General features: G+C 37.6%; 1 protein-coding gene across 1 annotated transcript in view; it reads right to left on the bottom strand.

The window, feature by feature from the left end:
• Positions 1-849: 849 nt before the first annotated feature.
• LOC130231468 (inactive ubiquitin carboxyl-terminal hydrolase 53) overlaps positions 850-20,984 on the bottom strand; it is an 88,890-nt gene continuing 68,755 nt past the window's right edge. Inside the window, exons 15-18 of the mRNA XM_056460801.1 lie at positions 18,007-18,071; positions 7,419-7,470; positions 5,239-5,837; positions 850-2,989 (exon numbers count right to left, since the gene is read on the bottom strand). Of these exons, the coding sequence (XP_056316776.1) occupies positions 2,913-2,989; positions 5,239-5,837; positions 7,419-7,470; positions 18,007-18,071 (793 nt within the window). The 3' untranslated portion in view covers positions 850-2,912. The remainder of the gene's footprint in view (positions 2,990-5,238; positions 5,838-7,418; positions 7,471-18,006; positions 18,072-20,984) is intronic.

A 20,984-nucleotide genomic window follows, 5' to 3' on the forward strand; every position in this document is an offset into this window, starting at 1 on the left:
GATATAAAATATGCATACGATACAGTATACACTACCTGACTAAAGTCTTGTCGCCTATCCAAGTTTTAGGAACAACAAATAACTTGACTTCTAGTTGATCATTTGGTATCAGAAGTGGCTTATATGAAAGGCAAAGGCCTCTAGATTACGCTTATTATACCTAAATAAAATATGATCATGCCTTGATTTTGAATTATTTAATTAGGACAGTAAGGTCTGACTTTGATTAAACATAATAAAGTCATCTGGAAAGGCAAAGAAATCATTCTTGCAGGACTCCCAGAGTTCATCAAGATTCTTTGGATTCATCTTCAATGCCTCCTCCATCTTACTCCAGGCATGCTCAATAAAGTTCATGTCTGGTGACTGGGCTGGCCAATCCTGGAGCACCTTGACCTTCTTTGCTTTCGGGACTTTTGATGTGAAGGCTGAAGTATGACGAGCGCCATCCTGCTGAAGAATTTGCCCTCTGCTGTAGTTTATAATGTAATGGGCAGCACAAATGTCCTGATCCTATATATTGATGTGTAATGCTATATATAAATTTAAAGATCTATGCATTACATAAATATTTACACACATATCTGGTCAAAACAAATTTGTTTTGGATGTGAATAATCTTTATAAATAGTTTATAAAGACCATGTGACTGAAGTCTAGTGTAATGTTGATGCTGCACTTTTATTTTTATCATGAACATTTGAGAATATCTTTAAATAGGAAAATGTCAGAAATTTTCCACAATATTACAGTTTTATGTTCATGACGGCATTTATTTTTATTTGGAAGCATCTTTTAAAGGATAAGCTTGCGAATGGCCAATTATTGACACATGAAGCAACCGTGTTTTGCTTAAATAAATCAGTTTATTAAAAGCTCTTAATCAAAATCAACTACAATATTATAAAAGAATTGAAAAAGTTAACATTGTACAGATAAAAAAAACACCTTTATCCCATCTTTACATACAAAATAAGGCACTTTTCAGTGTTCTACCAAGCAATATACAAAACGAGTTATCATACAAATAAAACAAAGACCAAACGTACAGCTGCAGGACTCCTAATACAAAAAGAAAAACATGTCGATGCAGCCAAACCACGTCAAAATGAGCCATCTCCAGTGTTTCTCCATCATTTCTGTGCACTTTCCAGGAAAAACTGAGCTTATCATAATAAAGAGTCCGGTTTAATTACTGATCAGTGACCAAATAACACAAACATCACACACCCCGAACCAACAGAAAGGCTTTCAGACATTCAGATGAGCTGGATGTTTCAGGTTTAGCTGAAACATGAGTGAATCTGTTAGCAGCTCAAACAGCAGCTGAACACATGAAGGACTCGATAAACATCAGAAACAGGACAGAAACCGCTTTAACACACACACTGATCCGACAATCATTCTTATTCTCTCAGCTCTCTCAGTTCATTCAGCTAGTCCTCAGTGTTCGGACATCACTGAGCCTGCGGAGGGAGTGTTGGGGGGTCTTTTCTTTCTCAAATATTGTTCTGCTTTGGCTTGAAGGTGTGCAAGCTCCACGTCTGATACTGATACACACTCACACACACATACACATGAGCATGCACCTACACAAGCAAGTACAGGCACACACACAGGCTTACACATAGGCACATTCTCACGCATGCACATGATCTCACATGTACGCGCGCGCACACGCATGCACACACTCGCATGTGGGCTCACACACGCGCTCACACATACGCACACACACACACACACACTCACCAACGTGCTCAAACACGCCCACACACAAAACAAAAACATGCACATGCTCTCACATGCATGCACACACACACCCACGCACTCGAACACACTTGCTTGCACATGCATACATGCATGCGCAAGTACACACACACACACACATGCTCACGCATACTCTCACACGTATGGACACAAGCACAGGCACACGCACATACATACACGCACACACTTGCACACTCACGCATGTGGGCTCACGCACGCGCTCGCACACACATACACACGCACAAACACACTTGCACACGCTCACACATGCATACATGCATGCAAACACACACGCGCTCTCACACGTACACACACAAGCACAGGCACAAACGCTTGTATGCGCGCACACACGTGGGCTCACACTTACACACACACACACACACACACACACACACACACACACACGCGCAATAACATGCATGCACACACATGCATGCATACACACCCACACACTCGCTCGCACATGCAGGCGCACACACGTGCATACATGCATGCAAACGCGCACACACACACACACACACACACACACACACACACACACACGCGCTCGCTCGCTCACTCACAGACACACATTTACACACACAGGCTCACACATGTACGCATACACGCACACATACACGCATACACGTGGGCTCACACACACGCTCGCACATGCATGCAAGCACAGACACACATGCAAACACACACACACGCACATTCTCTCTCACGTATGCACACAAGCACATACATACTTGCACTCGCACACTCACACATGTGGGCTCACACACACGCTCACACGTAAGTACGCACACACATGCAAAGAAAAGATGCGCACACACACATGCACGCATACACACCCACGCACTCTCACGCATTCACACTCAAACACACTCGCTTGCACGCGCTTATAGGTGCACACACGCGCACTCGCACAGGGGATTTGGTGGTTCATGAGGACTCTCCATATTAATGTATGTTATACCATAAACAACGCTTATTAGATCTCCGGACCCCCTATGTGATGTGCTGAATGTGAAAAGAGCCCACTGAGCATGATTATTAACAGCTTTGAATTACATTTCTGAACATTTATGTCCTCATAATCCACCAAAAATCAGCACACACACACACACACACACTCTCTCTCAGTGATTGTAGATGTGTGGTCAGAGGAAACCGTGTTCATCCAGTCCTTTCACAGACACCGGGTTCCACCTGGCAGCGGTTTTACTGGACGCCTGAACTGGAAAACAACAGTATTGACGATTAGACGTCATCAGTGCAGCGTTTCACTACACTTTCACTGAATCTTCCAGTGTTAGTTAGCTTCAGTCAAGCCCGAAATGACAGTAGTCCCTCTCTATGACGCGGTTCACCTTTCGTGGCTTCGCAGTTTCACCGATTTTGCCGCTGTATTTCACATCCTGATTGGCTGTAGATCATTGTCAGTCAGTCTATTCCCTGTGTCCTGTACAGTACACAACGCTTTCAGCTTTTAAGTTCCAACAAGGATGCAAAAAGGGTTGTAACTGTCCGCAGCAAGACCATCGTAAAGAGGGTCGCACACCAGATGTGTCGCGCCAAGCAGCGACATAGATTTTAGAATTGTAAACATTGGTTTAAATAAGGGTACACACACCAGCAGCACAAGTCCACGGCGCCCAGCTACGACTCAGGACACTGTTCATATTTCTGCCGAGCCACAGAGCGCCATCTGAATCATTTTAAATAGCATGCCAATGTGTGTGTCCGGTGTGTGTTACTTCCAACAGTCATGTGCGTGGCGCATCTGGTGTGCTACCCCCTAAAGGATGGAGTCTGCTTTAGCTTTGTGGATCAGTGACTGCAGGATGAAGAACATGACGCTGGATGTCAACATTACCCGCACAAAAGCTACAAAGCTTTATGAACCTTTTGCTGACAGCGATGAATGTTTGCGCCTGACAACAGGTTTGGATCTTTTTTTTTTTTAAAGATTTATTTTTTGGCCATTTTGCCTTTATTAGATAGGACAGTATTTAGGACAGGAAGCGAAGTTGGAGAGAGAGAGAGGGGGGTAGGGTAGGGAAATGTCATCGAGCCGGGATTCGAACTCGCGACGCCCTGACGTGCTACTGCACCATATGTCGACGCGCTAACCACTAGGTTTGAGAGTGTTTAAACAAGAGAGAAAAGGGTGTTAATGTTAATGCCTGTCTAAAAAAAAGTGTATAAAGTGTGTAGTAAGGGGTTTTACAGCCTTAAAACAGCTAGAATAATAGTAAAAGATAAAGCTGACTACTTCACGGATTTTCTCATATTGCGGGTAATTTTTCAAGACTAACTCCCGCAAATAATGAGGGCCCACTGTATTCATACCCCTGGCAAATTCTCACTTACCTGTAAAGTTCGCCTCCTGTACATCGTCTTGTTGTACAAAAAAAACTTGCTAGTTGAATAAAAGTAAGTCAGAATTGGTGATGGGTGTGAGTAATTTTAAGCTTGAAAGAAACGGTTTATAACCACTTGAGGGAGAGTGAACAGCAAGTCATAATATTTGGGTGAACTATCGCTTTAAATGGAAACCATTCGAAGTCATCGGCTTAAAGATACAGCGGAGGAAAATAAGTATTGAACACGTCGTGTTTTTTCCTGGGAATAACATGTTTAAAGGAGCTGTTGACGTGGAGTTGAACCAGATTTTGGGAAAAACTCAAACAAATAAAAACCTGAAAAATGACTTCTGTGTAAAAATAATGATGGATTGACACGAGGAGAAAGTGCTGAAACGTATTTAATACTTTATATTTAAAGGCTTTATTGGTGCTGTCAGCTGAAAGACGCCTCTCATATGGAGAATGAAGTCACATGCATTACTCAGGTGTGAGTTTTTCACAGACTTCAACAGAGTGTAAAACTCTTGATGGTTCTGTGGGTCTCGTCTATCAAATCTGAGCTTTAAGTTGTATTTTATATTGGATTCAAGTCAGGTGATTGGCTGGGCCATTCTACAGCTTGATTTTCTTTCTCTAAATGCATCTGAGAGTTAGCTTAGCAGTGTTTTGGATCATTGTCTTGACGAAATGTCCACCCTGGTTTCATCTTCATCATCTGCTAATGTAGATGTTGGACTGAAGCAGCTGATATTCATTTACACTGAGGAAGGGCAGAGAGTTGCTGAAGAACTACTGAGAGATTTCAGCTGCTGTCTGGGCTTTCACTGCTTTTCTACACCTTCCTTTCTTCATGTGTTCAATACTTTTTTCCTGTGTCATTTAATTTTATTACACATAACCTAATTAATATTATTTCCCTTGCATATATTGGTTTCTTTGGTTGTTGCCAACATCTGGTGACAATTACAAGTCAACGGCACCTCTAGAAAAAAGAAAAATGGTGACGTCTGCAATACTTATTTCCCCCACTGTATAAATCTATTTTAGTTATCAGCCCGATAATAATGATAATATTTAAAATAGCACTAATATTGTACAGTATGTGTGTGTGCTGTACCTGCAGCTCTGCTGTGTGTTTCGGTGGGAGCGGGAGACACTTGTTCCCCATAATCGCTCTCTCCAGACGAGGTTTGATCTCTAGAGTCCGCCGTTATGTACAGCGGTGCTCTCCTCTTGTGATATTTAGCGCGGTACGTGTCCGTCATGCAGGCGTCCACCGAGAAGTACGTCATGGGAATCACCGGAGATCCAGACGCCGCTCTGGAGATCCGCTCTTCAGCATCCTGATCAGAAGAACCAGACCTGGAGCTACTGTCCGACGGGATCATCCGGGAATCAGAGGAGTTTTCCAGCCACATAGAAAGTTTTCCAACGGAGGGGTCTGCGTGTGGTTTGGGAGGAAATGGAGGCGAGGCAGAGGAGTTTTCCAGCCACTTGAGAGCGGTGGAGCCGGAGTCTGCATGTGGTTTAGGATGAAGCGGAGGCGCTGGGTTTGGACAGGGAAGCGGAGACGGAAGGGTGGTTTTTCGGGAATCCTCCAGATTATCTGAAGGGATCCAGTTGGAGTTGCTGGTTTTGATGAAGAGAGGAGAGATGGAGCTGCCGTTCCACATTTCAGTCTTCTCCAGACGCTCTTTACATCTCGACACTTGACCTCTGCAGGGGAAAACACAGGAATTGTTCATGAGAATCAGATTTGTTCACCAAGTGTGATTCACGAAAACAAAATAATATTTCTTCGCTCGTTCGTTCATTTATTTATTCATTCATTCATTTGTTTATTCGTGTTTTCATTCATTTGTTCATTAATTCCTTCCTTAATTTGTTCATTCATTCGTTCGTTCATTCGTTCGTTTATTCGTTCATTCATTCAAGTTCTAATAAGTCAGAACTATTATAATATGGTAGTAATTTTTTAATATACTTAAGTTTTCAAACAGCACTGCTCAAATCTGATTCGCAAACATACTAGAATATTTTTTTCATTCATTCGTTCATTCACTCGCTCATTTGTTTGTTCATTCATTCATTCAGTCCAGTTGCAATAGGTCAGAATTTTTATAATACGCAAGTCAACTTTTAATATTCTGAAATGTAAAAATAAATTAAAAAAATTTACCCTAAAAAAAAAATCTAACATTTACAACAGCATTGCTCAAATGTTCGCTTGTTTGTTCATTCAGTTTTAATAAGTCAGAAATATTAGCCCCCCTGTATGTATATATACATTTTTTTTAAAGGGAAAGGAAGATCCCCCCCCCCCCCCCCCCCCAACACATTTCTAAACATAATAGTTTTAATAACTCATTTCTAATAGCTGATTTCTTTAATCTTTGTCATGATGACAGTAAATAATATTTGACTAGATATTTTTCAAGACACTTCTAAACAGCTTAAAGTGACATTTAAAGGCTTAACTATGTTAGTTACAGTAGATAAAGTTAGAGTAATTAGGTAAGTTATTGTATAACAGTGATTTGTTCTTTAGACCATCGAAAACAAATATTGCTTAAGGCAGCTAAGAATATTTATCTTAAGATGTTTCCTAAAAAAAAAAAAAGACTTTCTCCAGAAGAAAATATATTATAGGAAATACTGTGAAAAATTCCTTGCTCTGTTAAACATCATTTGAAAAAACCTTTGAAGAAAAAAAAAACACTAATAATTCTGACTTGAACTGAACATACATGCATATCAACACAAGTTGACAGAAAGACAATTAAATAAGGGGGAAAGGCAAACAATATTACATACGGTCAAGCTCGAAATTATTCAGACCCATAGGAATTCTGACTTGGTTATTATTATTCAAACAGCAACTTGTGTTTTTTTACCGATATAATAATTTCCTAGTGACACGGTGGCTCAGTGGTTAGCACTGTTGCCTCACAGCAAGAAGGTCGCTGGTTTGAGTCCCGGCTGGGTCAGTTGGCATTTCTGTGTGGAGTTTGCATGTTCTCCCCGTGTTGGCGTGGGTTTCCTAAGGGTGCTCTGGTTTCTCCCACAGTCCAAACACATGCGCTTTAGGTGAACTGAATAAACTAAATTGGCCTTAGTGTATGAGTGTGAATGAGTGTGTATGGATGTTTCCCAGTGAGGGGTTGCAGCTGGAAGGGCATCTGCTGTGTAAAACATATGCTGGATAAGTTGGCGGTTCATTCCGATGTGGTGACCCCTGATGAATAAAAGGACTAAGCCAAAGGAAAATCGTTGAATTAATATTTCCCCATGACTTACCTTTGGATAACAGGACTCACTGGATAATCAAGAGTTTTCCTCTGATGGTCACCTGTGAGAAAATGTATACAAAATATAGATTTCAGTATTTATGCATATCTGTATCTCAATGAATAATTATAAGCAGATTTTTAGGAGTATACCAGCATTATAGAGTGTAAATAATTGTAGGAATCAGAATTAATGAACATTCACACATTCTAACATTAACATAAGGTCAAGTTGTTTGCAAGACCGATTTATTAAAGATATCTGTTTAAGATTTATTCACAGTGTTTTTTTTTCTGCTGACGATCTTTTATTGCATGCACCGTTGCTTGTGAATGCGTTCCCAGCATGCATCTGTGTGCTCTTACTGTACATCCCACAATGCACCTGTCAGCAGCTCAGATTTACAGTAGCGTCTCTACAGAAACCACTTTCATGAGCAGCTCCAGCTCATTGTTCGGTCAGAGGAGCTGGCCTGAACCGGACGGCCTGAAGCCCCCGCTAAGAAACATCCTCACTGAACCCACACACACACACACATACCACTGCCCGCCGCTTACACAACATCACACATTAAACCATCAGTCAGTGAAGCGCTTTTCCATCACGTGTGTTCAAGAGAATAAGGAGCCATTCACAGAGTGTATCTTTGTGTCTAATACCCCAAAATGCATTATTCAGCATTTATTTTATTATTATAATATTATAATTTTCAATTCAAATGAGTTATTTCATTTATTTATTTTAAATTTAATTCATTTATATACATTTTTATTTTAAATGTTACTTTTATTTCCTTTTTAAATTTTTATTTACTTTTTCATTTACTTTCATTTAATCTATAATATTTTATTTTATTTTAATTTAATTTTGATTTATTTTATTTTTATTTAATGTTAAATTTATTTAACGTTATTTAATTTTATTTACATTAATTTTATTTTGATCTATTTTAAATTATTTTGTTTTAATTAATTTTTAATTTTTTTCATATTTTTAATAAAAAAATAATTTTAATTTATTTTAATTAAATTTTTTCATTTCAATTTATTTCATTTTATTTAAATTTCTTTTTTTTTGTTTAATTTTAATTTACCTTACCAAATTTTTTTATTTACATCTTATTTTTATTTAACTTTGGTTTGATTTTATTTACATTTATTTGATTTACATTTATATACTTTATTTAAATGTATTTATTTAATTTACATTGATTTATTTTAGTTTATTACTTTCTTTCTTACAATACAATAGTCAACATTTGAAGTTATTCAACTTATCCAAAGACAAGAATGGGTGTTGTTGAACAGCTTTAGAAAAAAGCTTTTGATCTACTTCCCAATATACACAGCACACACACTTAAATTATGGCAAAACAAACATTTATTTTGGATGCGATGAATCAAGTTAAATTTTTGCCCAGCACTAATATTGATAATTAATTAATTATATTAAATATTAATTACACAACAATGCATAATGCTAAACTAATGAGACCTTACTAAAGGTGTTTTCTGATTCAAAAAATGAAACATGACATGAAAGCATTCAGTGAGTAATGTCTTTTTACACTAGAGGGCGCTACAGATGAACATTCGGATTATTATTGTGGACTTCAGATGTGTTTGGCTGTAAAAACTCAGCGAGTCGAACTCTAAAAGCAACTTAAACAGCACATTAACATTACTCTCACTGCACGGAAACAGCAACGCATGCACACACACAGCAGTGCATGCACTCGAATAATGCACATGCAATACATACACACAGTACAACAGAGAAGCAAAACTGGAGGATGAACTGTCTAATTGGTGATGCACTGCCTGGGGATTGTGGGGCTGTGTGTTAGTCTTCGCGTCTGAACACAGTCAGAGCTGATGTAAAATACACCTGGGATGCAAACAGAGGAGTGTGTGTGTGTGTGTGTGTGTGTGTGTGTGTGTGCGTGTGTGTGCGTGTGCGTGTGTGTGTGTATGCACGTGTGTGTGTGTATGCACGTGTATGTGCGTGTGTATGAGTGAGTGTTTGTGTATATGCATGCGTGTATGTGAGTGTGTGCATGACTGTATGCACAAGTGTGTATGTGAGTGTGCTTGTATACAGTATTAGTGTATCTATGTGCAAGTGTGTGTGCGCGAATGTGTATGCATGTGTGGGAGTGTGTATATGAGTTTCTGTGTGTGTGTGTGTATGCAAGTGTGTGCGTGCCAATGTGTGTGTATGTAATGTATGTGGGGGAGTGTATATGTGACTGTTTGTGCATGTGTACGAGTGTGCGCGCATGCGTATGTATGGGACTGTGTGCACGTAAGGGAACGTGTATATAAGTGCATGCGAGTGTGTGAGAGTGCGAGTATGTATGTCTACAGAAGTGTGTATGACATTATGCATGCAAGTGTGTGTGTGTGTGTGTGTGTGTGTGTGTGTGTGAGCATGTGCTTGTGTATGTGAGCGTACAGTACAGAAGTGTGTATGTGTGCGTGTGGGAGTATGTGTGTACAGAAGTGTGTGTGTAAACAAAAGTCTGTGTGTGTGTACAGAAGTGTCCATGTGAGTTTGTGTGAGTGTGTATGCAAGTTTGCATGTAAACAGAAGTGTGTGTGTACACAGAAGTGTGTCGCCTCACAGCAAGAAGGTCGCTGGTTCAAGCCTCGGCTAGGTCAGTTGCGTTTCTGTGTGGAGTTTGAATGTTCTCCTCATGTTGGCATGGGCTTCCTCCGATAACCCCTACCCCCCACCCCCTCAAACCTAAAATTGTCCATAGTGTATGTGTGTGAATGAGTGTGTATGGGTGTTTGGGCATGCACACACGCGCACAAATTATATCATATTAATATATTAGAATATATTGTTATATAAACAGTGTTCATATGCTCCAGCCCTTAGACAGACAGACAGACAGACAGACAGACAGACAGACAGACAGACAGACAGACACACACACACAATATTGTCTCGACTGAAATTAAGAAAAATATGATAGAAGTTTTTTCCATATTGTCCAGCCCTAAGACAGAGACACACACACACACACACACACACACACCTATTCACCAGATCCCATAGGTGAGTGAATCAGGATGATCATCATCCATAATTAGTGCATTACAGATAAACTAATTCAAAGGAACAGGAACACGACTCCACAGCCAATCACTTGCCAAGTAACGCTTGTAAATATAAATATGCACAGATACGCATCACATCAGACCAGGCGGAACTGGATCTGAGCTGCTGAAAATATTTCCTCAAGTCTAAGAATAAATATTTTCCATCATGCAAGAGGATCTCTTTTAAAAGCAGCGGCAGGGAGAAAGAGTTATAGTTATATAGTTAATAGTTATAGTATATAGATTAGATTAGATTAGATTAGATTCAACTTTATTGTCATTACACATGTACAAGTACAAGGCAACGAAATGCAGTTTAGGTCTAACCAGCAGTGCAACAGCAGCAAGTGCAGGATACAGGTATAAGTTATAAAGTGCAGTTATAGAAAAACTATGGTGATATTTACAGATGGATGTACTATCAACATTATATACAGGTTGTATTAGCTATGAACAGAGATTTGCATAAATGAATATATGTACAGGATGCTATTAATAATCAGGAGTGGCAGATAGATAAACATAATTACAAATTACAAATGTCCATGTGCTGTGGGTATGTACAGTTCAAGTAAATGAATCAGTGCAATGAATATGTGCAAACTTTAAATGTGCAAATGTTAAATAGTGCAGTGATTGTGAGGAGTATAAGTTAGAGGAGTGTGGGGGGTGTATTGGGGGGGCAAAAGAGTCAGTGAGGGGCAGAGTTCAAAAGGAAGACAGCTCTGGGGAAAAAGCTGTTCCTCAGTCTGCTGGTTTTTGTCCGGGGGAGCCTGAAGCGCCTGCCGGAAGGCAGGAGAGAGAACAGTCTGTGAGCAGGGTGAGAGGTGTCCTTAAGAATACTATAGCTATACTTCAATACTTTTACTTTTACAAGTATCAAAATAAACAGAATGCCCCACTCCTATCAGCCTTAGTCGAAAGGGTTCAACATCGCATGCAGTACTTGCCCACTTACATGCCAAAAATATATTTATTTATTTATTTTTTTGCACTGAAGGCATATTAAAGAGCCCATATTATAGATGAAATAGGGTCATATTTAGGTTGTAAGGGTCTCCAACAACAGTCTAATATGCATGCAAGGTCAAACAACACTTTGATGGTCTTATAATCTGCATTTATTTTTACCTAGTTATCCCAGCGACTCCCATATGAATCGTTCAGCGATTCATTTGTACCCAAACCCGTCCACAGCGCGAAGCTAATCTGCACTGATTGGACCAATGACAGGCTGCTGCGATTGGTCGACGACACTGACAGGCTTCAGGGCGAGACAGAGTGAAATGCCCAGCAGATTATCAACAATATAAAAGTAGTCACAGTGCATACACGCTTCATAGTGGATTTTGGCTGCCAGAGGGTGAATGTAAATACAGACGATGGACTAGAAAATACTGACGACTAACTATTTTATCAAGCAAAAAGTCCAAGAACTGGCGAGGATATGTCCTAGCAGTCTACTTGCTCTTTTTACACACACGCACACAAAGGGCCGGCGCGTCCAGAATAGAGACGGCGCGGCGGCGACACCTCCCTCCCCCTCCGCGTCCTCAGTTACATCCGTGATTACAACCCTAAGATTTCAACCGCGACACCCCCTAAAGTCCTCACTTTACAAACGGGTCCCTTTGATCACCCTTTGCCTGGAGCTTTACCCTATTCAGAGACACGCACACACACACATCAACCTCCTCAGAGGAGCCACACACACACACATTACACACACACACATAGCTGACTATCCATAAACAAAGCGGCACGCGTCGCGTTTTCAACGTAGCTTTACACGCGATATGAGAATATAAAGAGTTAACCTGATAACAGCACACGCGGTTACAAGTAACAAAACACAACTAAATGCATAATTTGCAAGCTAGAGTAAACGAGGCAACAATTTTAATCGCACGTACTTACACTGGTGAAATGGGGGAAGAAACTGATTCATGATCCACTGATCCATGTTCTGACAGTCTTTACCGATCCTTCCTTTAACAAACTTATGAAGTCTTCTTTGTAAGCAGGTAGTTTCCAGAGGCTCTCGATCTGCTCAAGGCTAGGCTATATGCTAAGGTTTCATCTTTGGGTGAACTGTCAATAATCTCCATCTGCACAGCGTGACTTCATTCTACCGGTGTCTGTGTGTGTGTGTGTGTGTGACTTTTTTCTGTTAGTGGGCGGAGCCGCAGGTTTCAAATCTCCCGGGCTTGCGCGTGCAACTACTTGTGTTTCGTAGCTGCGTCATCGCGAAACACCTAATAACTCGTTATCAAGACAACTCGTTTGAAGCACTATGAGTCGACTCTTTTATAGATGAATCAATAGTTTTAAACACTGTACACTTACAGATTTAAGCCTTAGCTGGATATTTCACTTCACTTAGAGCTGTGTGACACACTACATGGAAGGGCATTTTCAAAAAGCCATAATATGGGCTCTTTAACTCAAAATAAAATGTTGCTTTAAAGCGTTCATGAAAATAAATGTTAAAACAAAGAGTGAAATGCTTTTACATATGAATATAAATAAATTGATAAAAATAAATACTTGTTTACTTGATTGAATAAACTTTGTAATAGCAAAATGCATGTTCAGAGAGGCAGTGAGAATTGTAAATGTTGAAACAAATGCTGTAAAAAGATTTGTAAAATAATAAAAAACACTAAGTATTTGTTTCGTTTGTCTCTTGCTCTGTGTAAATGCACATAGAGCAACTGCAGTGACAGGGGGTTTTTCTGTTTAACACTCCTGCTGATCTGACCTTTACAAGTGTCTTACAGCTCCGAAAATTAAACTGCACAGTGATTCTCAATGCACACACAAGTGTACACACACATGCACGCACGCACACACATGCCAACGTTCAACTTCACTGATTACTCAAAGCCTGTTGGTTAACACACAATCTAACATTTCCTTGCAATATGAACAAAACAAAACAAAAAACTACTAAACTAATCAAAACTAAACAAACAAAACAGAAAAAAACAACAACACAAAAACACACAAAAAAAAGAAAACAAAAAATGAAACCAAAAACACAAAAACAAAACAAAAAATTTAACTCAAAACAACAACAACAAAACAAAAACAAAGACAAATACACAAAACAAAAAACAACAACAAACACAAAAACAAAACACAAAAAACAAACAAAAAACACAAACACAAAACAACAACAAAAACAAAACACAAAAATTAAACAAAAAACACAAAAACAAAACAAAAAATGAAACTCAACAACAACAAAAAACAAAACAAACAAAGACAAATACACAAAAACAAACACAAAAACAAAACACAAAAACGAAACAAAAAACACAAAAACAAAGCAAAAAATGAAACTCAAAACAACAACAAAAAAAACTAAACAAACAAAAACAAAGACAAATACACTAAAACAAACACAAAAACAAAAAACAACAAAAACACAAAACTGAAACAAATCACGAAAACAAAACAAAAACAAAGCAAAAAATGAAACTCAAAACAACAACAAAAAAAATGAAACAAACAAAAACAAAGACAAAAACACAAAAAACAAACACAATAACAAAAAACAACAACAAAAACAAAACACAAAAAGAAACAAAAACCATAAAAACAAAGACAAACAAAAAAACACAAAACAACGCACAGAAACAAAACAAGACAAAAACACAATAAAAAAAAACTAAACAAAAAAAGACAAAATAAACCCCAAACAAAAAAACAACTAAAGACAAAAACACAATAAAAAAAACTAAACAAAAAAAGACAAAAAAAACCCAACAAACAAAAAACAAAACAAAAAACTTGGCATAAAATATCTGTTACACAATTTCAATCAGTATCAATTATAAAAGTACTTGAAATATGAATCAATCATTACCTGTAGAGTATTACATGCTTTTATTTTTTATATTAATACATTATTTTTATTATTGAAAAAAATTATTATTTTGAAATAAATATTAATTGTTAATATTTCACTCAGTCATATACACACACACACACACACACACACACACACACACACACACACACACACACACACACACACACACACTTAAATAAAATCTATCATTTACAATAAAAATAAAAATAGCAAATGATATTCATGTTTAAAAGTATTATTATGTAAGCATGCTAAAAAAATAACTTAACAAATAAAAACAAACTTATGCATACTTTTGTCCCGTTTTCTGTAATCCTGAATAGATTAAGGAAAAAGCATGCTAACAGCTAGACAATGAACATTCTGCATCAGTCTCTCATTCACTGTCAGCGCAGAGGTAGTGCACACTTGAACACTTGAGCACTTAAGCGTCAGTGAAAAAGAGTCTGTAAGGAGAGAGTGAGGACATGGCGCTGAGAGCTGTCCTTTCTGCTTCACTTCTCCATAAAACACTGCGAGCAGGGCTAAACAGATCCACCGACACACACACACACACACACACAAACAGCTCTGAGCGCCGACAGGCAGGACAAATAATTCGTCCGCAAACACGACCCCGAGTGTCCAGTCACTGATAACAGAATCAGCACTGCTGTACTGAATATACACTGTAAATAATGCAGTTACACATGATCTATTTGTGTAGGGACAACTTGAAGGAATTAAGTTAACTGGGAACACTTTAAAATAATGGTCCATTAGTTGATGTGTTTACTAACATGAACAAACAATTAGAAATACATTTATTACCGTATTTATTAATGTTCGCTAATGTTAAGTTAGTTCATGTTAACTCACAGCGCATTAACTAATGTTTCCAAGCACAACTTTGGATCTTAATAATAATTCAACATCAAAACCTTCAACATTAACTGAAGCATTGTTATGTATATATGAATACACCTGCATATTAGATTAGATTCAACTTTATTGTCATTACACATGTACAAGTACAAGGCAACGAAATGCAGTTTTGGTCTAACCAGCAGTGCAATAGCAGCAAGTGCAGGATACAGGTATAAGTTATAAAGTGCAGTTATAGAAAAACTGTGGTATTATTTACAGATGGATGTATTATGAACATTATATAAAGGTTGTACTTGTACTCATATGTTGATTTATATTTAGATATAAAATATATATGTGTGCATGATACAAATTATATATACACATTTAATATCTGTGCAAAAAAGCTTCGTATGGTTTTGTTTTTATGTATGTATGTATATATGTATGTATGTATGTATGTATGTATGTATGTATGTATGTATGTATGTATGTATGTATGTATGTATGTATGTATGTATGTATGTATGTATGTATGTATGTATGTATGTATGTATGTATATATATATATATGTATGTATGTATGTATGAATGAATGAATGAATGAATGTATGTATGTATAATAAATATACATAATACACAAATACTATATAAAAGTTTGACAAGATATGTCTATTTAGTTTCTTTTCAGTTTCGACTTTAGTACTTCTGGTATTTAAGTTTGCTTCATATTTTATGTTTTTAATTTTGTATATTTTTACTTTTTTTTAATTAAACGTAGCTTTATTATTTCAGTTTTACCTTCAATCAATTTTTACTGAATTGTTTCTGAACATTTACAAACATATATACATACATATACGTAGCCATCAGAAGATGGGTACGCTGTGGTCATAAAGGGATGGACGTTGTCAGCAACAATACTCAGGTAGGCTGTGGCGTTGACACGATGCTCAATTGGTACTGATGGGCCCAAAGTGTGCCAAGAAATATCCACCACACCACCACCACCAGCCTGAACCGTTGATACAAGGCAGGGTGGATCCATACTTTCATGCTGTTGATGCCAAATTCTGACCTTACAATCTGAAAGTGGCAGCAAAAATCGAGACTCATCAGACCAGACAACATTTTTACAATCTTCTATTGTCCAGTTTTGGTGAGGCTGTGTGAATTGTAGCCTCAGTTTCCTGTTCTTAGCTGACAGGAGTGGCACTCGGTGTGGTCTTCTGCTGCTGTAGCCCATCCGCCTCAAGGTTGGACGTGTTGTACGTTCAGAGATGCTCTTCGGCAGACCTCGGTTGTAACGAGTGGTTATCTGAGTTACTGATGCCTTTCTATCAGCTGGAACCAGTCTGGTCATTCTCCTCTGACCTCTGGCATCATCAAGGCATTTGCGCCCACAGAACTGCCGCTCACTGGATATTTTCTCTTTTTCGGGCCATTCTCTATAAACCCTAGAGATGGTTGTGCGTGAAATTCCCAGTAGATCAGAAGTTTCTGAAATACTCAGACCAGCCTGTCTGAGCACCAACAACCATGCCAAGTTCAAAGTCACTTAAATCCCCTTTCTTCCCCATTCTGATGCTCAGTTTGAACTGCAGCAGATCATCTGGACCATGTCTACATGCCTAAATGCATTGAGTTGCTGCCATGTGATTGACTGATAAGGAATTTGCATTAACGTGCAATTGGAGAGGTGTACCTAATAAAGTGGCCGGTGAGTGTATTTCTGTAAATTTATTCAGCGCTTTTGTTGTTTTAGTTTTTAAAAGTAGATTTCATTTAGTTTTCAATTTTTGCTTTTAGTAATTTTAGTACTTAAACCAAGGTTAGCACTTAATTAGATTTTCATTTATTTTTATCTATTCCTCCCATGTATTAAATGATGTAAAGCTTTGCTCTGGTCATGGCTGGAGTGTTATGTTGACCACAGGCTGTTGTTCAACACACTGTGACCTCGAGTCACTGTGGTGAATCTGTCAAAGTCTGACAAAACACACACATGCACATGACGTCTCTTTCTGACCTGCTGACTCACATTTGTACTGTGCCTTTAGCATAGCAACTAGCTAACATCAAACACAGCTTGAAAGATCAAAACACCAGTCACTCCACCACAGAAGAACCAATCAAATCTGAAATGCACTGGCAACAAAACAAATACTCTAAAAACAAAACAAAAAGACCCCCCCCCCCCCCCCCAAAAAAAAAAAAAAATTAAATACAAAATAAAACAACAACAAACAAAACTAAATAACCCACAAAAAACAAACAAACACAAAAACCAAAACAAACACACATATTTCAAATAAATAAATACATAAACTAAATAAATTTATAAATAAATTAAAAAAGCATAATTACAGAAGTTTAAAGATAATATTATTTAAAAAATTAATTAGTTAAAAAGCAATTAAAATCTGAAAAGATACCTTAAAAACTAAATAAAAAAACAAACAAAAATAAAATAAAAATTAATATTTCATTAAATATAAAAGCCTAAAATATAATAGATAAATAAAATATAATTAAAAATAGAGTTAAATAATACAAAAGTATATTAATAACGTTAATCTAATGCATCAGAAGATCAAAAACAGTGTTGACTTGTTTATTAATAAGGCAGCCGACAGCAAGGAGGCTCACTAGGTTTAGGAACAAAGCTATACATCTCTCTAGATCCCATTAGCAGGTACATAACAAATGTTTAAGCAGGTTATGAATATCCTTCTTTATAGAAATAAACACATTTCAGGGTTCCTACCATAGACAATGGATGATGTTGAGATGTCGGCCTTTGAATCCTCATACCTCCTTTGGTTCGGGTCCCTAAAAATACACAACGCACTGAACTTAGTACTGTTTCTCAATGAAGTTGTGCTTAAAAAAAAAAAAGAGCTCAAATCTTGTGTACTGCACTGTGATTTTTAGTTGATCATAATCCCAACTCAACATCGTACATCCTGCCATGTGACTACTGCGGATGCGGACGTTGCAATATCGATGCTGAAACGATATATTGTGAAGCCCTAGTTTAAAGTGATATATTGTCAGGGTTGGTGTTGTATATTACTCTACAAAAACCTTGTAATAATTGTTTCTTATACATGATTTCAAACTGCTAAAATGTCAATAAAAGTATCTTTGTTAAACTGTAGAGTTGAATTTTCATCATCAAAAGTCCACAGAGCAGAGATCAACATCCCATAATGCAGTGTTTCCCAACCCTGTTCCTGGAGGCACACCAACAGTACATATTTTGGATGTCTCCCTTTTCTGACCCATTAACTTCAGGTGTTGGAGTCTCTTCTGATGTTATGATAAGTTGATTCAGGTGTGTTTGATTAGGGAGAGGTTGAAAATGTGTACTGTTGGTGTGCCTTCAGGAACAGGGTTGGGAAACACTGCCATAATGTAATTCACAACCGTAAATAAACAGAAAATGAATCACAAAATACAGAAATAGTTAACTAACATATGTTTTTACAGTGTACTTGAATTAAGAAACTTCCAGCATGACTGGACCTTTTAGTCAGTGTACATTAATCTTTTTCATGCCTAACCTTTATAAGACAATAAACAGTTAAACAGCATGACGTAAACACCTCCACCTAACATTACTGCAACATGCTGTACTCTGATTCACAATGACAACAAGATCTGCACGGCTACACAAGAATCTGACACCTCGTCTGACAAAAGAAAAACATACAAACAGCGCTGAGTGGAAAAGGACTCTGCCGACACAGCTTGAACATGATACTGCTCAAAGGCACATTGGAAAACATTTCAAAACAAGGTTATGATTGAAAAGAAAAATATATACAGTTGAAGTCAGAATTATTAAACCCCCTGAATTATTTATCAATTTAATAAATAATTTCTAATAACTGATTTCTTTTATCTTTGCCATGATGACAGTAAATAATATTTGACTAGATATTTTTCAAGACACTTCTATACAGCTTAAAGTGACATTTAAAGGCTTAATCAGGATAATAAGGTTAACTAGGCAAGTTAGGGTAATTTGGCAAGTTACTTTATAAAGATGGTTTGTTCTGTAGACAGAAATTTATCTTAAAGGGGCTACTATATTTGACCTTAAAATGGTTCATAAAAAAATTTAAAACTGCTTTTATTCTAGCCGAATTAAAACACATAAGACTTTCTTCAGAAGAAAACATATTATCAGACATACTGTGAAAATTTCCTTGCTCTGTTAAACATCATTTGGGAAATATTTAAAAAAAGAGAAAAAATTGCTAGTAATTCTGGCTTCAGCTGTATATATAGAGATTGTGATTTTCAAAAGTATTACAGCGCTTTGTAAACGTTTCTTATTACCATTTAATGAGTCTCCCCATACAGATTGATATAGCCCTTGGACCCAGAAGCTGCTTCCCGTGACGTTACACTTAACAAGAGGATAGAGGATAAGGGCGTACTTACACTAGGTACAGTTTGCATGCGCTTGTCCCACCCTCCCCTCTCTAAAAAGGTATCTAAAAATTCCTTAAAAACTAAATGAAAAAAACAAACAAAAATAAAATACAAATTAATATTAAATTAAATATAAAAGCCTAAAATATAATAGATAAATAGAATATAATTAAAAATAGAGTTAAATAATACAAAATATTAAATAACGTTAATCTAATGCATCAGAAGATCAAAAACAGTGTTGACTTGTTTATGAAAAAGGCAGCCAACAGCAAGGAGGCTCACTAGGTTTAGGAACAAAGCTATACATCTCTCTAGATCCCTTTAGCAGGTACATAACAAATGTTTACATGTACATTACCATTTAATGAGTCTCCCCATACAGACTGATATAGCCCTTGGACCCAGAAGCTGCTTGCCGTGACGTTACACTTAACAAGAGGATAGAGATTAAGGGCGTACTCACACTAGGTACAGTTTATATGCGCTTGTACCCCCTCCCCTCTACACCTTGGCCTGCACTCACACTGCATTTTACCTTCCGAGCCTGAGCACGCTTACATCATCGATGATGCAACTGTTCAGTTTAACAGAAGAGCAGCGCTCTCGCTCAGCACAGTGGACATTGCTTTAGTTATATTGTTTTTTTATTATTTTAAACGTGTGGGATGCATTGACAAAGTCAAATATTTCGCTGAACAGATCCACAACGTTTGACGCTCATAAATGATCATAAAAGTCATCGTGCTGCAGGAATAAGGACATTTGCTGAAGGTGCAGCAGATGTGCAGCGGGTGGTTTGGGCCCTTAATAAACTATGACAGTTTCACAGTTTGACAGACATTCTTTGAAAAGAATGATTAATAAATTTGGTAAGACTTTATTTTGACAGTCCCTATTGCACATTTTGTTGACCAACCATTGCATTGCAACTACATGCCAATTACTTCTCATTTGAGTATTAGTAGAGTGTCTGCTTAATATCTGCTGATCCTACTCCTTCAACAGACATTTAACTGACTATACGAAACTTTGCGAGTACATGTCAACTTACACTAACCCCAATCTAACAGTCTACATATAATCAAATGAGAATTAGTTGGCGTAGATGCAATGTAAATTCAACAAAATGCACTAAAGGGGCCATCAAAATAAAGTGATAACATAAATTCATTTGAAATAGTGCCTTAATAGTGACGTCGAGTCTTCAGTTTCAGGCTCAGGCGCACTTTGCACTCACACTACAAGCGTACCGAACTGGGCTTTGGCACACCTCTTCCAACCGGGTCAGGGCTGGCCAAC

Source organism: Danio aesculapii, chromosome 7, assembly GCF_903798145.1.
Source record: "Danio aesculapii chromosome 7, fDanAes4.1, whole genome shotgun sequence".
Taxonomy (NCBI): Eukaryota; Metazoa; Chordata; class Actinopteri; order Cypriniformes; family Danionidae; genus Danio; species Danio aesculapii.